The sequence below is a fragment of the Salmo salar genome, chromosome 09 (assembly GCF_965601325.2).
Source record: "Salmo salar chromosome 09, fSalSal1, whole genome shotgun sequence".
NCBI lineage: Eukaryota > Metazoa > Chordata > Actinopteri > Salmoniformes > Salmonidae > Salmo > Salmo salar.
Window position 1 is genome coordinate 13,347,857 of NC_138299.1, and position 17,842 is coordinate 13,365,698.

The 17,842-nt window shown below is 40.7% G+C and overlaps 1 protein-coding gene across 1 annotated transcript in view; it reads right to left on the minus strand.

Moving 5' to 3' along the window:
- Window positions 1-17,507, minus strand: part of smyd3 (SET and MYND domain containing 3) — a 218,518-nt gene extending 201,011 nt beyond the window's left edge. The window contains 1 exon segment of the mRNA NM_001140394.1: window positions 17,279-17,507. Coding sequence (NP_001133866.1) covers window positions 17,279-17,439 — 161 coding nt within the window. The 5' untranslated portion in view covers window positions 17,440-17,507.
- Between the last annotated feature and the right edge of the window lie 335 nt (window positions 17,508-17,842).

Here is a 17,842-nt window from a genome sequence, read left to right on the forward strand (position 1 = left end):
AATTCACCTTTCAGCTGGACAATAACCTAAAACATAAAGCCAAATCAACACTGGAGTTGCTTACCAAGAAGAGGGTGAATGTTCCTGAGTGGCCGAGTTACAGTTTTCAATTAAATCTCTTTGAAAATCTATGGCAATATCTGAAAGTGGTTGTCTGGCAATGGTCAACAACCAATTTGTCAGAGCTTGAAGAATTTTGAAAAGAATAATAATTGGCAAATCCAGGTGTGGAATCAAGAAATATTAGTGTTGTAAAAAAAATGAAAAATACGAATGTTAGAATTTTTCTTCCACTTTGACATTAGTAATTTCTTTAGATTGATTTAATTGTCATATTTTTTTGTCAACAATTTTAATTCCAATTTGTAAAACAACAAAATGTTGAAAAGGTCAAGGTGTGTGAATACTTTCTGAAGGCACTGTATCTCAGATACCCAGATCATGAAATATGGCGTCTTCAAACGAAAAATCTGTGCCGTTGGGGGGGGGGGAACTCGAGAACCGGAGTTGGGAAACACTGCCCTAAATGACACCCCATAACCTAGTCCTAGATAATACACTACTTTTGACCTGGGACACATACTGTAGGGTTAGGGGTGGCAAGTGGCCACAGTAGTGCACCAAAGGGAATAGGGTAGCATTTGAGACGCAGATTTTGTTTCTGAACCTGAAGAGGATCCACTGAAACCAGTCACTGGTGTACAGTATGCCCCCAAGACATCATTTGAATGGCATGACTAACCACACTTTCATCAGCAGTATGTATCAACTAGTATGTGTTTGTGTGTGTGTGTGTAATTACCAGATTTCTTCAAATCTCTCAGTCTCCTGAACTGTGTGTGCACAATGTCTGACAACGAGTAGACACGACCCCTGGGTATATCTGGTTAATAGCTTGCTCCAGTCAAATCAACATGACTCGCTCACTGTTCTGTGTTCAGCATTTCTACGTCGGTCTGTGACTGAGGCTTGTGTGCGTGTGTGTGTGTGTGTGTGTGTGTGTGTGTGTGTGTGTGTGTGTGTGTGTGTGTGTGTGTGTGTGTGTACACATGTTGTTTTATTTCCTCCCTTTGTAAAGTAATTCCAACAGAAAGCTGCAGGTCCTACAATCAAAACATGTGTAATCTAATCATGAAGTATTATGAGAGGTCCTTATGATTTTGTCACTGACGCATGAGAATGTGACATTAATGATGTAATCTTAGCTCACATTACTAGGCTGCGCACACACTGCTGGCAGCGGCCTGCTTCCTCTCAGCATGAAAGACATTGAGTGTTTCCTATCCACTCATTTGTCAGAGTGGTTAAAATACTTTGCAGTTGTTTTTGGCTCTCTGAGACGTAGCTAACACACACTTACCCTCCCTATTTCCTAATAACCTCCTAACACGCACACACACACACACACACACACACACACCGCTATATATGGGGGTCAGAACCACTTAAAATCTTCCAACAGGCATTTCCTGGGTCTGTTTCTATAACAGGCAGAGAGATAAGGGAAGTCAGAGGAGAGAATGATGAAACACTACAGACTTGACTGGAAAAAAAAAACATTCAATGGTCTGTGAAGGCTGAATTATGAAGTCTATAAGAGTGATTCTTTATGAAACCAAGAACAAAAAGACATGGCATATTTATGACATTGTGGCCTTACCCAGGCCACCTTTAAAACTCCATAATGTTTCATCTGTAGGTGTTACAAAGCAAACATTGGTGTCATATGAAGCTTTACCACTTTCTCTGTAATATGAGTTGTATTTTGACTTCAATAACAATGTTCTTACATTTATTTGTGCATATAAAAAAAGATAAACATGAATATTGAAAATATAACGTAGATTTGGCAAATGTGTGTATATATTGTTGAATATAATATACTCTAGGGGAATATCAAAGTTCCTGAGTGGGATCGCTGCCAATTTTAAAGTTTAAACAGAGAAACAGGGCTCCAACGGGCCACGCACCTCTTCCTGTGGTTATACCGTATTTCCAAAACTGACACTCCACAATTGTTTTGCATACAAATTTCAACAACATGCTCGTTACTGTGGTTCCAAAAGGTTGAATACGTTTTTTTTATTTTATTTTTTATTTTATTTATTTTTTTATCTACGGGGTGAATCATTCATTCAAAAGATAAAAATCGCTTTAATTAAAAAGCACTCTGGTATATGAAGAAGAAAAAAAAGTCAAGGGTACAAGACCGTGTACATAGCAGAATTAGGGGGCCAACAAACTACTCATCCCACACAGCACTGCGGTTTGTATTGTCCAATCCCAGAACAGATACAAGTCACGTGACCACTGGACATTTTTTTGAAACATGGCGGTGTTTCAAATTTCTAATTAGCTTGCTAAGTAACCATACACAGTAGCTTTGGGGGAGCCTTAGGCCAGTAGACTTCTCTACTCGGCGGAAAACAACCACTAGAAAGTTTGTGATGTTTATAAAAATGATAAGGATACTTTTATTTTTTATGAATTCGAACACATACACACGATACTGCTGTGCTGCTGACTGCCCCTTTTATAAAGAATACATTTGACACTTCTCTTCGTCCCGAAAATAAACCATGACATCTGTTAACGAACATATGACGGCACTCGCGATAGCACCGTCACAGGCCCAAACTGAACTTGTCGTGTGCGTTATGACAGATCCAGGATCTGTTTCTGTGGTGGCAGAAACACTGAGGCTCATGGTTAGTGTAGTTTTTGGTGCTAATTTGAAACCAGAAATTGACAGTAAAAACACGACTTAAACACAGAGGTTGTAACAATCATAACCGATGGGCACTACATGAACATACGAATTGTGTTGCAATATTAGGAGAAAATAAATTGTCTACGTTGCACAGTAATATTACTAATAGTTAATATCACTACGGTTTATGAAGATTGAGAATACAGTTACAGAACCGCTCCTTGGAGCCCTATTGGCATAGTAGGCAATCTAACCAATCACAGCCCTCCTTTTACTTGTATTATTGAATGTCTTGCAAATTTCCAGCAGAGGACGACCATTTTGAATCCATTTTAACATTCACTCTTACAAATTGGGTCATAACTTTACAAGTAGCAGAGATCCCACTCTGGGACTTGGATATGCCCGTAAATAATATTATGTTCAACACAAAAATTAAAAAAATATCCAAATCAAACATTTCCTATTTTTTAATCATGTTTATATTTTTCTATAAATAAATGAATGTAAGAAAATTGTTAGAAATCAAAATACGACTCGTATCACAGAGAAAGTGGCAAAGCTTCATTTGAGACCAATGTTTGCTTTGTAGCACCTACAGATGAAACAATAAGGAGTCTTAAAAGGAGGCCTGGGTAAGTCACAATGTCATGAATCTGATTAATTATTTCTCAACTATGCTTTTAGATAGAAATTTCACCAAGACGTCAACAATCTTTCCTACTAAGGACCATTTTAGAGATTAAATCTTGTGAAATACCCCCAAAATCATTGTCTTTTTTTTGTCCTGGTCGTGGTTTTGTGAAGAATCAAGGTCAAAGCTAGGAGCTGAAACATACACCAGAGACTTCTCCAGTATACTGGTCAGATACATAGTAAATACATCATAATGATAAAACCTACAGCATTCCAGTTGCGTTTCAGATACAGCAGTGGGCTATCATCTCATGCCATGGCTCTGTTTATTATTCAGTTCACCCATGAAAGCTTTCCCCAACACAACTTTTACAGGACTTGAACTACTTTTATCTCTATTTATCTTGGGCAGGATATAGGCTCTGTGTAATGACATCACTCAGCACTTTTTCCCTTAACAGCTCTGACTGGACTTCCTCTGGATAAGGACCTGACAAACACTGTGTGTGTGTGTGTGTGTGTGTGTGTGTGTGTGTGCGCTCGACCAGTACTGCTTCTGTTCAAAGATTACCAATAACATTATCGATGTAGAATGACAGAGAAGCACAGAGACAGAGCGAGAAGCATCAGGTTAATGATATGCCGAACATGCAGATGTAAGCTAATCGTTATGCGATCCTGTAGAGAGAGAGAGACAGTCAGAGAAAGATGGACATCTACACTAACCATGGGGTTCTCTCAACACACACACACACACACGAGAACAAAGATCCTTCATCTCAGTCCTGTCATTACTGGGCCTGGTTACAGGTTGTGGAATAAACCAGTGCACACACAAGGAATGCTGGGATACATTTGGAACCATCAGATCAACAGTGAGTGTGAATAATCCAGTCTGCTCCACTGACCCCATATGCTTTCACACATACATACCATGTAGACACCGACAGACTCACACACACTATTCTGTTGACCCCAATCAGTCTGTTTTCTCTGTAAATATCAATATGACCGTACACAGACTGACTACTGCCGTTACTGGGTTAATTCATTGGCCTGGTCCTGTTAAGACCTATTTTATTGAGTCGATTAGATCTGTTATGTTCTCTCGCTCCAGTTCAAGGCAAGGACTACTGTGGATATGTCCATCTTCTGCGTCTTCTCTAATCTAAATCTTTCTTCTCCTCATGACCTCTCTCTCTCTCCCTCCCTCCCGTGGAAATAGTTAAGTGTAGTCCTTGTGCATATAGTTTATCTTTGCAATCATTGGTTTTTGTTTGGTATACATTTTAAAGTTAAAAGTAACTTTTTTTTAGTTTTTTTTTTTAAAGCCCCTGCCTCTCTCCCCCTCTCGTCTGAGCTGATTTTAGTTGATTTAGTAGGTGATGACGTTCTGCTTGAGAGAGTCCGTATCCTGGCACCTAATCAATATTCATGACTATGTTAAAGTAGGTTTATTAAGAAATGTTGACAAGCAATATAGAATTAAAGTACCTTTCTCTCGCTCTCTCTCTCAATCTCTCATCAGATGGAATACTGGTACTGTACATGATGAATGAAGATGGAAGTGTGCTTTGATGAAAGTGTGGGCATGGTAATTCATTTCCTCAGTAAGCTGTATAGCGATGGTTCAGTGTTCGGTAGTAATTAGCGGGGCCCTTTTCCACGGGCTGCCCGTCGTGCCTGACTGATTTTCTCATTTCCAGGCCTCTGATCTGACAAGTCTGTGTGTGCATTTGTGTGCGAGCGTGCGCAAGGTTTCAGATGCTATATAGCAGGTTGTAATGCCCGGAGCATCCTAATGTAAGCTGCCGTGTGACCAAAGCCCACGTTTAATCTTCTGACCTGGTTTACGGCAGGATAGAAGAGGCCATCTTGGGAAAAGAGACGCTTTGGACGCTAGGCTTGAGCGATGTACAGTTTGTATCTGCTACGCCACTGCTTATAAATTCAATCTAAGACGTGTCAAATAAATTGGATCCAGCTCAGGGTTCCAGCTAAGCATTTGGTTTGCTAACTTGCTATTTAAAAAGTGTCTACATGTCCAGATCAAGCTTCTTGGTTACAGCAGAGACACTCAATCCCCTCCTGGATCAAAATCCCGGTTGCCTAAATTGTTTTGTGTATAAAAATATAAAAATAAAACACTTTTTTTGAATCTTTTCAAATAGGGCCCCTTGTGCGCACTTCCGGTAATACCATATACCACGGTATGGTACAGAAACGGTATGAAAATGTGGACAACGACCAACCCTACTCGACGCACAATTGATTATTATTTAGGCCACAACAAATAATGTATTGTCAATCCTTCTATACCACGAAAAAAACTCTAGGTTTGATGGCGACAGAAGATAAACTTTTTCAAACACAGTGAAACAGGTACTTGGCGAAATAAACACACTTTTTTCCCCCATTTCGCTATAGCGGACATGACCGTGGTGTCCGAGTGATAATGTCACTATGAAGCTAATCAAGATTCGACTAGTTTCTATTCGCTACAGCTGCACTGGTCAATAAAAATTAAATAGAAAAATCACAAATTACCTATTTGAACGTCTCAAACTTTACCACGGCATCAATGACACAAACACACCTACTTCCTAGGGCTGACCCCATTTGTCGATTGTTTGGTTGACCAAGATCTTTTTAAATCGAGTAATCACAAATATACACAACTGTTCAAAAGTTATGGGGTGACTTAGGAATGTCCTTGTTTTCCATGAAAACATACATGAAATGAGTTGAAATATGAATAGGAAATTTAGTGAAGACGTTGACGAGGTTATAAATAATGATTTTTAATTGAAATAATAATTGTGTCCTTTGCTTTCATCAAAGAATCGTCCATTTGCAGCAATTACAGCCTTGCAGACCTTTGGCATTCTAGTTGTCAATTTGTTGAAGTAATCTGAAGAGATTTCACCCCATGCTTCCAGTTGGATTGGCACTTCTTACGTACCATACGGGCAAGATGCTCCCACAACAGCTCAATAGGGTTGAGATCCGGTGACTGTGCTGGCCACTCCATTATAGACACAATACCAGCTGACTGCTTCTTCCCTAAATCGTTCTTGCATAGTTTGGAGTTGTGCTTTGGGTCGTTGTCCTGTTGTAGGAGGAAATTGGCTCCAATTAAGCGACGTCCACAGGGTATGGCATGGCGTTGCAAAATGGAGTGATAGCCTTCCTTCTTCAAGATTCCTTTTACCCTGTACAAATCTCCCACTTTACCACCACCAAAGCACCCCCAGAACATCACATTGCCTCCACCATGCTTGACAGATGGCGTCAAGCACTCCTCCAGAATCTTTTCATTATTTCTGCATCTCACGAATGTTCATCTTTGCGATCCGAACACCTCAAACTTAAAGTGTTATGGACAGACAAATCTATTTCCAATCGTCCTCTGTCCAGTGTCTGTGTTCTTTTGCCCATCTTAATCTTTTCTTTTTAATTGGCCAGTGAGATATGGCTTTTTCTTTGCAACTCTGCCTAGAAGGCCAGCATCCCGGAGTCACCTCTTCACTGTTGAGATTGAGACTGGTGTTGAGGGTACAATTTAATGAAGCTGCCAGTTGAGGACTTGAGGCATCTGTTTCTCAAACTAGACACCAATGTACTTGTCCTCTTATTCAGTTGTGCAACGGGGCCTCCCACTCCTCTTTCTATTCTGGTTAGAGCCAGTTTGCGCTGTTCTGTGAAGGGAGTAGTACACAGCATTGTAAAAGATCTTCAGTTTCTTGGCAATTTCTCGCATGGAATAGCCTTCATTTCTCAGAACGAGAATAGACTGATGAGTTTCAGAAGAAAGTTATTTGATTCTGGCCATTTTGAGCCTGTAATCGAACCCACAAATGCTGATGCTCCAGATACTCAACTAGTCTAAAGACAGACTGTTTTATTGTTTCTTTAAATCAGAACAACAGTTTTCAGCTGTGCTAACATAATTGCAAAAGGGTTTTCTAATGATCAATTAGCCTTTTAAAATGCCAAACTTGGATTAGCTAACACAACGTGCCATTGGAACACAGGAGTGACACGGAACCCAAACTGGCTGCGCGCGTGCATAAATTTATTTTGTCCCCCCACACCAAACGCGATCACGACACACAGGTTAAAATATCAAAACAAACTCTGAACCAATGACATTCATTTGGGGACAGGTCAAAAAGCATTAAACATTTATGGCAATTTAGCTAGTTAGCTTGCACTTGTTAGCTAATTTGTCCTATTTAGCTAGCTTGCTGTTGCTAGCTAATTTGTCCTGGGATAAAAACATTGAGTTGTTATTTGACCTGAAATGCACAAGGTCCTCTACTCCGACAATTAATCCACATATAAAACGGTCAACCGAATCATTTCTAGTCATCTCTCCTCCTTCCTGGCTTTTTCATCTTTGAACTTATATGGTGATTGGCATCTAAACTTTCATAGTATTACTACACCGACCAGCAACACAGTTCATCTTTCAATCACCCACGTGGGTATAACCAATGAGGAGATGGCACGTGGGTACCTGCTTCTATAAACCAATGAGGAGATGGGAGAGGCAGGACTTGCAGCCGGATCTGCATCAGAAATAGGAATGACTTCTATTTTAGCCCTTGGCAACGCAGACACTCGTTGACACGCACGAGCAGTGTGGGTGCAATAATTGAATAACAGATACATACCTAAATTTATTTTGCAACGCTCGTGCACGCGACACGAGCGGTGTGGTCAGCCTGTGACGGTTGCTGATAATGGGCCTCTGTACGCCTACGTCGATATTCCATTAAAAATCAGCCGTTTCCAGCTACAATAGTCATTTACAACAATTAACGTCTACACTGTATTTCTGATCAATTTGATGTTATTTTAAATGGACAAAAAAAAAAAGTGATTTTCTTTCAAAAACAAGGAAGTTTCTTAGTGACCCCAAACTTTTGAACGGTAGTGTATTTTTAATTTTAATGCACGAGACACCTGTCTGATTCACGCCTTGTAGACTATATTGATTTCTGGCTCGTATTTAGTAGTTGTGTGTTTTCATTTTTAATCGCAGTGCTTAAAGCATCAGACAAGCTTAGTAGCCTACATATAATTGATTTTATTCAAACTTAGGGTGTGTCTATATGGAAAAATACACGTTTAAAAATGTCTAAACAAATCAATGGGTCGAAATAACAGCCAACTCTCCGTCAGCCAATTTTTGTTGTTTGTCCGGGAAAGCCGTACTACTTAAACACACGGATCGGAACCAGGCTGTAGAAGAGAGCTGTTGTGCAAAATGCTATGGTGCTGAGCTCATGGTTTCGTGTGAATGGGTGTGTTGTTTAGGATGTTTTAACTCTCTAATTTGACTCATTTAAAAAAAGTCAAACCTAATAGCCATTGTAATGGTGGTGACTAATTCATCTGGTGGTCTCTTTGAACAGTGTGTGTGTGTGTGTGTGTGTGTGTGTGTGTTTCAGTGTTTTCCATAAGCAATAAGACTCATTGTCAGCCGGCTACTTTTCCACTTCATTAACTAGGCTTCTTTTCAATTAAAAGTTTCAATTCGCTAGTCAGAAAAGTCTGCGTCGCCCTCTCCACCTAGAACAAAACGATAGGCTATACGCATCTTCTCGTGACCTATTGATAGGACAGACGCACTGTGGTCAAATGTCTTCACGGAGGAGGGAGAGCATGAGGAGTTTGATGTGAGTGAATTACCACGTCCCGTGTAATGCAAGTGGTAACGATGAGTTGAAATCCACCTACATTTGTTTTGTGGCACATTCATTTAAAATTTTATTTTGCGTGTTTCATAGGCCTGTATAGCCAGCCACGGAGTCGGGGCACGCTGAAAAAAAAAGTCTGCCTGCTATATCCCTTTGCTATTCATACAACGTAGTCATACAGCCACGGTATAGCTCCTGATAATATAGGCCTAGACATTATCCAAAACTGCAACACCACACTGTATTCATACATTTGCAGTCATTTCAATTGCAAAGTCATGTCTTTCTTCTCAATACCACAACTCACTTCACCAATCCGAGAGGTGAAGTCGTTAGAGTATTCAGTAATTTAGCTCGGTATTTCGGATGGAATCGAGGCATTAGATTTTACCTGGGGGGGAGACGGAGAGAGAAAAGAGGATGGAGAGGAATGCTGACTAGCCTGTCAACAATCCCCCTGTTCTCATCTCGACTTTGCGCTGGAGACTTTCTGTGAACATTGCATCTTTCCCCTCTTATCTAAAGTAGGTATTTGTATGCTTCAGGACAGACTGCATACAGTCAGCTCTTTTCCTCATATCGGAGGATTATTAATCTGTCTGTCTGCGCGCGTGTGAAGAATAATTTGCTCTAGTAAACTATTCCTGAGCGATTCCACACCTGCGTAGCCAAAAACTATATCACATTGTTCTGGCAATTATTATCAATATGACCCAATGTTAGAAATTAGACCCACATTAAACGAACATCTACTTCCAGAGACAACGCCTGGCCTAATCGCGTGCATGCAAGGCGTTGTCTCTGCCAGGAGTTGTTGCTGTGATTATAGTTTAATGTGGGTCTAAATTCAAAAATTAGGTCATATTGATAATAATCACACACACACACGTAACCACTGATAACACACAGCTAAACACTCCCTTTGAACTGTCAGACATACCCATCACTATGATCATAAACACACAAACCCACTTTCTCTCCTATCCCCCCTCCCTCTCCTCTCCTGTGGCTGGAGGAACTGCTAATGATTTGTTTGTTTGTCTGACCTGTGGCTAGCAAGACAACGCTGTGTTGAGTGTGTGTGTGTGTGTGTTTTAACTGCACCCCTAGCGATTAGCTCTCATTAAAAACAAACAGCAGAGAGAGAGAGCGAGATCAGCCAGGCAGCAATTACCTCCAGCTTTGATGTGGCTTTAATTCCTTTAAAAACGCCCCTCTGGCTAGCTTAAATCACACACATTTACAGACCAACATAGGCCTTTACTTAGGAAGATAAGAGTCTCAGGGGTGGTTACTGGTCACGCAAGCTGACACCATCATCACACACACACACACACACACACACACACACACACACACACTATAAACGCCACTACTACAGATTATTTTGGGACAGTAATGGAGAACATGTAGGACAGAGGAGGGGTTGGGGTGTCTCAAACAATGTGTAAAGTACTTCAGATAGGCCTAACCTAGTCAATAGAAATAGCTGGTACAAAACAGTCAAGGGGAGGAAGAGGAAGGGGGAGAGAAAGAGGAGGGGGGAGTCACGCAGCACTGGTGTATAGTAGGCTAGGTAGATCAGTGTGTAGAAGCTAAGAGAGGCAGACAGGTAGTAGGTTTATCGGAGTGCATAGCGTGGGACAGAGCTTGAGCATAGGGGTCATTCCACCTCAAAAAGCACAATAAAAAGAGGATTTACACCCACCATCTCAGATTGTTCCGAAATTGTTTCTGTTATTAAAAACAGACACAATTTGCATTACAGCAACATTATTTTGCTGAAATATAATTTGATCTCTGAGAAATGAAGCTAATTGATTGCACCCAAATTGCCAATTTTAAATTTATAGGATTCATATAATATAGTAACTAACATCCGATTTGGACCGAACTTTTTCAAACAATGAGTAAGACATGAGGAATCCAATGAAATAGTCAAAAGCCACAGCCAAACCCCACGCCAATCCCACCCCAACGAGTATATAAACTCCTCAAAAACAGAAACGCCCCTTTTTCAGGACCCTGTCTTTCAAAGACAATTAGTAAAAATCCAAATAACTTCACAGATCTTCATTGTAAAGGGTTTAAACACTTTCCCATGCTTGTTCAATGAACCATAAACAATTAATGAACATGCACCTGTGGAACGGTCGTTAAGACAATAACAGCTTACAGACGGTAGGCAATTAAGGTCACAGTTATGAAAACTTAGGACAGTAAAGAGGCCTTTCTACTGACTGGAAAAACACCAAAAGAAAGATGCCCAGGGTCCCTGCTCATCTGCGTGAACATGCCTTAGTCATGCTGCAAGGAGGCATGAGGACTGTAGATGTGGCCAGGGCAATAAATTGCAATGTCTGTACTGTGAGACGCCTAAGACAGCGCTACAGGGAGATAGGACGGACAGCTGATTGTCCTGGCAGTGGCAGACCACGTGTAACAGCACCTGCACTGGATCGGTACATCCAAAAATCACACCTGCGGGACAGATGCAAGATGGCAAAAACAACTGACCGAGTTGTCCATCAGTGCTCAGACTGTCCGCAATAGGCTGAGAGAGGCTGGACTGAGGGCTTGTAGGCCTGTTGTAAGTTAGGTCCTCACCAGACATCACCGGCAACAACGTCGCCTATGGGCACAAACCCACCGTCGCTGGACCAGACAGGACTTGCAAAAAGTGCTCTTCACTGACGGGTCGCGGTTTTGTCTCACCAGGGGTGGTCGGAATCGCATTTGTCGCCGAAGGAATAAGCGTTACACCGAGGCCTGTGCTCTGGAGCGGGATCGATTTGGAGGTGGAGGGTCCGTCATAGTCTGGGGCGGTGTGTTACAGCATCATGTTACAGCATCGTCTGGGACCTGTTGGATCGGCGGGTGAGGGCTAGGGCCATTCCCCCCAGAAATGTCTGTGAACTTCCAGGTGCCTTGGTGGAAGAGTGGGGTAACATCTCACAGCAAGAACTGGCAAATCTGGTGCAGTCCATGAGGAGATGCACTGCAGTACTTAATGCAGCTGGTGGCCACACCAGATACTGACTGTTACTTTTGACCCCCCCCCCTTTGTTCAGGGACACATTATTAAATTTCTGTTAGTCACATGTCTGTGGAACTTGTTCAGTTTATGTCGCAGTTGTTGAATCTTATGTTCATACAAATATTTACACGTTTTCTGAAAATAAACGCAGTTGACAGCGCGAGGACGTCTTTTTTTTGTTGTTGCTGAGTTTAGTATCAGTTGCCTATGTTTGACAAGTAATATGACCCTGCGGCTCAGGGTATTGTTTCTTCATTCTATGTAATGAATTCCCAGTGAATTTAGTGATGTTTTTTTTCCCCTATTCAGAGAAATTAGCCATTGAAGTTATTAGGTTTATGTCCCAACCTATATCCTGATATTACCAGGTTCTGACCACTAGATGGTGCCGTTCCATGTCATTTATTTTTTTAAGAATCACCCCTACCCCACGTTAAAGGGTACTTCAATAAAACTACAACATTTCATATTGGTTTTCTTACCCCGTAAGCAGTCTCTGGCAACGTATGACAGCAATCCATGCATTGGTTTTGTTTCCCTGGCCTATGTTTCAAATGCTAACTTTTTTGCATTTGTTGCACAAATCCAAGGCAAGTCAATGACGTGTAGAAACAGCACCATCTACTGGTCAGAAGCTGGTAATAATCAGGATGAAGGATGGGACACAACTTCAATGGCTAATTTCTCTAAACAGGAACAATTAATTCACTGAGAATACATTACATAGGATGAAGAAGAGAAAAATACTCCAAGTAGCAGCTCCATACTCCTTGTCAGACATAGAGAACTGATACTTTATACTCGTTGTTAGGGTGGGTTTTGACCATTTCTTTGGGTTCCGAAGGTCTTACGCATGGTCAGAAAAAAAAGTTTGGTCCAAATCGGATGTTTGGTACTATATTTATTGAATATTATATGAATCCTAGAAATTAAAATGGCAAATTTGGGTGAAATCAATTAGCATATTTCACCAAAATATTGTTGCAGGAATGCTAATCTAAGTTGTTTCTAACTACAGAAATGATTTCAGAACAAATCAGATGGTGGTTCTTAAGGCTTGCTGAAATGACATGGAACGACCCATATTCAATTACCAGACACACGGCTGAATACACCCCTGCTGCCACACACACACTCTACCGCCAACACCAATCGCATTACTGAACAGACCTTCAGAGCATTACTACGAATTCAAATCAAAGTTTATTGGTCGCGTGCACAGTTTTGCAGAAGTTATTGCAGGTGCAGGGAAATGCTTCCATTCCTAGCAGTGCCGTGATATAGGAAGGAAAGGGTACCTGTGCTGTAACTCACACCCACGTCCGCCCGCTTACCGAGAGAAGGTGGGAGGTACGCATCTCAGTGACGATGTCCTACTTGTCTAAATTGAATATGGGATCTGTCAACATAAAGCGTGAAAGCTCAACACAAAGGCCAGAGATGTCCAATAAAATGTGACTGAACCGAACACGTAGGCAGGAGAATATTACAATGAAAATACCTATAGACTTTTCTACACTAAGAGGGAATGGATATTACATCACTGGGTTTCCTGTTTCTCTCTATGCCATCTGGACACACTCTTTTTTGGACTAGCATTATCTAATAGATGGAGCAGACAGAATGGGGGTGGGGGGGGGGTGATGATGTCATGATGAGCAGAGGGGTCAGGGGTCAGCTTAGACAAGCTTTTGTTTTGGCTCTCAAACATTTTGGCCTGCATTCCGTTGTGGATGTGTGTATAATAACCACTTTGTTCTCAGGTCAGTGGCTCATCATTCCCGGACACACACACACACACACACACACACTTGCTCAGTGACTACAAGCAGATCTCAGAGCACAGAATGTGTGTGTAACTGAATGCTGGGGTAAAGTCATTTCTTAAAAGTGATGAGTGTTCAGTGATAAGCAGCTAACAACATCAATAAGACCACAAACGCGTCAGCAACACTCATAGGGGCGCCTGAGCAATGTTGCAAATGGAGAAGCTGCATCCCCACTTACAAAATAGGGTGCAAAGTATCATGATCCATTGGATAATTTGTCCTTTTTAATGATTAGAAATGTGTTGAGCTACTCTGTATAAACATAGATTTGTCCATTTTATACAATACCAGTCAAAAGTTTGGAAACACCTACTCATTCAAAGGTTTTTCTTTCTTTTTACTATTCTCTACATTGTAGAATAATAGTGAAGACATCAGAACTATGAAATAACACATATGGAATCATGTAGTAACCAAAAGTGTTAAACAAATCAAAATATATTTTATATTTGTGATTCTTCAAAGTAGACACCGTTTGCCTTGATGACAGCTTTGCACACTCTTGGCATTCTCTCAATCACCAATACAAGCATTTTGCTACATCCACAATAACATCTGCTAAACACGTGTATGTGACAAATAAAATTTGATTTGACCTGGAATGCTTTTCCAACAGTCTTGAAGGAGTTCCCACATATGCTGAGCACTTGTTGGCTGCTTTTCCTTCACTCTGCGGTCCAACTCATCCCAAACCATCTCAATTAGGTTGAGGTCAGGTGACTGTGGAGGCCAGGCCATCTGATGCAGCACTCTATCACTCTGCTTCTTGGTCAAATAGCCCTTGATGGTTTTTGCGACTGCACTTAAAGAAACTTTCAAAGGTCTTGACATTTTCTAGATTGACTGATCTTCATGTAATGGACTGTTGTTTCTCTTTGTTCTTGCCATAATATGGACTTGGTTTTTACCAAATAGGGCTATCTTCTGTATACCACCCCTACAGTACCTTGTCACAACACAACTGATTGGCTCAAATGCATTAAATTAAGGAAAGAAATTCCAGAAATTAACAAGGCACACCTGTTCATTGAAATGCACTCCAGGTGACTACCTCATGAAGCTGGTTGAGAGAATGCCAAGAGTGTGCAAAGCTGTCATCAAGGCAAAGGGTGGCTACTTTGAAGAATCTCAAATCTCAAATATATTTTGATATCTTCAAATAAAAACCCTGGAATGAGTAGGTGTCTCCAACCTTTTGACTGGTCCTGTATATGACATAATAATTAACAGATTGTAACCTCAAGATAAAGGATTTTGCCCACTGGAAGGTTTTGCTTCTCTCCTGTGCACCACAGTTTTAGTTCCGAGCAGTTAGAAAGCCATGGTTGATGTATAAATGAAAAGGCACCTGCAAAATAAAATGTTTTTATCTATTTTGTTGTGCATCTTTATTTCATGTCCGATGTCAGGGAGTTGTTTTATATTATTTGAGCTGTGAGTCATTTCACTTTTCCTTTAAAGAACCATATTGATGAGCATGGGCATGTAACAGTAGGCCTAATGTGTTATTTGTAAGGTCCTTCAGTTGAGCAGTGAAATTCAAGCACATACTAAACCACAAAGACCAGGGAGGTTTTCCCAATGGTCCGCAAATTAAGGGCACCTATTGGTAGATGGGTAAAAAACTAACAAAAAAACAGACACTAAATATCTCTTTGAGCATAGTGTAGTTATTAATTACACTTTGGATGGTGTATCAATACACCCAGTCACTACAAAAATACAGGCTTCCTTCCTAACTCAGTTGCCGGAGAGGATGGAAACCACTCAGGGATTTAACCATGGGGTCAATGGTGATTTTAAAACAGTTACAGAGTTTAATGGCTGTGATAGGAGAGAACTGAGGATGGATCAACCACATTGTAGTTACTCCACAATACTAACCTAATTGACAGAGTGAAAAGGAAACCTGTATAGAATAGAAATATTCCAAAACACGAATCCTGCTTGCAATAAGGCACTAAAGTAATACTGCCAGAAAAACAATGGCAAGAAAATTAACTTTTTGTCCTGAATAAAAAGTGTAATGTTTGGTGCAAAACCAACACAACACATTACTGAGTACCACTCTTCATATTGTCAAGCATGGTGATGGCTGCATCATGTTATGGGTATGCTTGTCATCAGCAAGGACTTGTGAGTTTGAGGGAATAAAAAAAACGTAATAGAGCCAACCACAGGCAAAATCCTAGAGGAAAACTTGGTTCAGTCTTCTTTCCAACAGACACTGGGAGAACAATTCACATTTCAGCTGTACAATAACTTAAAACACAAGGCCAAACATTCACTGGAGTTGCTTACCAAGATGACATTGAATGTTCCTGAGTGCTCTAGTTACAGTTTTGACTTAAATTGGCTTGAAAATATATGGCAAGACCTTAAAGTGGTTGTCTGGCAATGATCAACAACCAATTTGACAGCGCTTGAAGAATAATGTGCAAATATTATACAATCCAGGTGTGCAAAGCTCTTAGACTTACCCAGAAAGACTTACAGCTGTAAGTACTGCCAAATGTGGTTCTAACATGTTTGACTCAGGGGGTTGAATAATTCTCTAATTAAGATAGTGTTTCATTTTCCATTCATAAAAAAAAATACAAGTTGGAATTGTTCTTCCACTTTGACAGAGTATTGTGTAGATTGTTGACCAAAAATATCAAATATATTTTAATCCCACTTTGTAACACAACAAAATGAGGAAAAGGTCAAGGGGTGTGAATACTTTGAGGGCACTGTATATGAGGATTCAGGCCTAGGATTGATATGCAAACATTGCAATTGACAAAGCACCCAGATGGCCAATGTCTGTATTGAAAATATATCATTTACAACTGGCTTCTTAGTGAAGCTCTTTATGGAACTGAACAGTGTGCTCTCTTAGATGAGTGATAACTAGCCCTGTATCATACATTATTAACTCGATCACCTGTAAATCTCATAGCCGACTGTTACAATAGATTCCGATACAAAGATTGTCTAGAGCTAAAGAAAATGGAAAAGCAACACTGCCATCTAGCGTCCAGTTTGAGTACATCAGCAAAGAACACGTCAGCCCAGTGGTAGTGTATCAACGTTTTTGTACTGTTGACTGTTGTAGTTGATTCTACACTCCGTTTCGTTGGAAATTAATAAGAGCCGTTTACGCCTGTTTTGGTGAGCTATAAAAAGGCATTTAGCTAGCTATATATTAGTAGTATCTGATAACAACCCGAACAATAAGGGTCCAGAACGCAATAACGCCGAAGTTGTAAGTAGGCACAGGTAGAGGGTCAGTTTACCCTCCCCAAATCCTATTGGGTAAAACGCAAAAACGTACTTTAGATCAGTGTCTAGTCAGAACGAAAAGGTCAACATCTCTTACCGTGAGAAGCAGCTGTGACATAAGTCTTTGGCGCATGTGTTGGACACGCAGTATGCTAGAGGTTCCGCTGTATACAGGAGTTCACCTGCGTGTATTTCGTGTGTTGCTCGTAGACCATTCCCTTTCTCTGCAGAGGCAAAACGTTCGAACTTAGCCGCCATCCCGACCTCGCACGCATGTGGAACTGGGGAAATTGTGTTTACATCCGCAAATGGCCGTCAGACCAAAGATGGTGGATAAATGAAGATGTCTTACTCATGCCGTTTACCATTGAACAATTGTCACAGTTCCGGTCTGCTTAGAAGCTGGGTGTTTTCGCCTTAGTTTGAATGTAAATGAAACAGAAAAAAGGAGCAAGTGAGATGTCGCTATATATATATATATATATATATATATATATATATATATATACACACATACATTTATCGTATGACTTTCACCAAACTGAGAACACAAATAAATGCGAAATCAAATATTAACTTGGTTTCGCCTAAAACGTGTACGGTCTGCGCAATTGCAGCGCAGCTGTTCAAGGCTGCTTCTAGTGGCTGTCCCCTAAAAGTG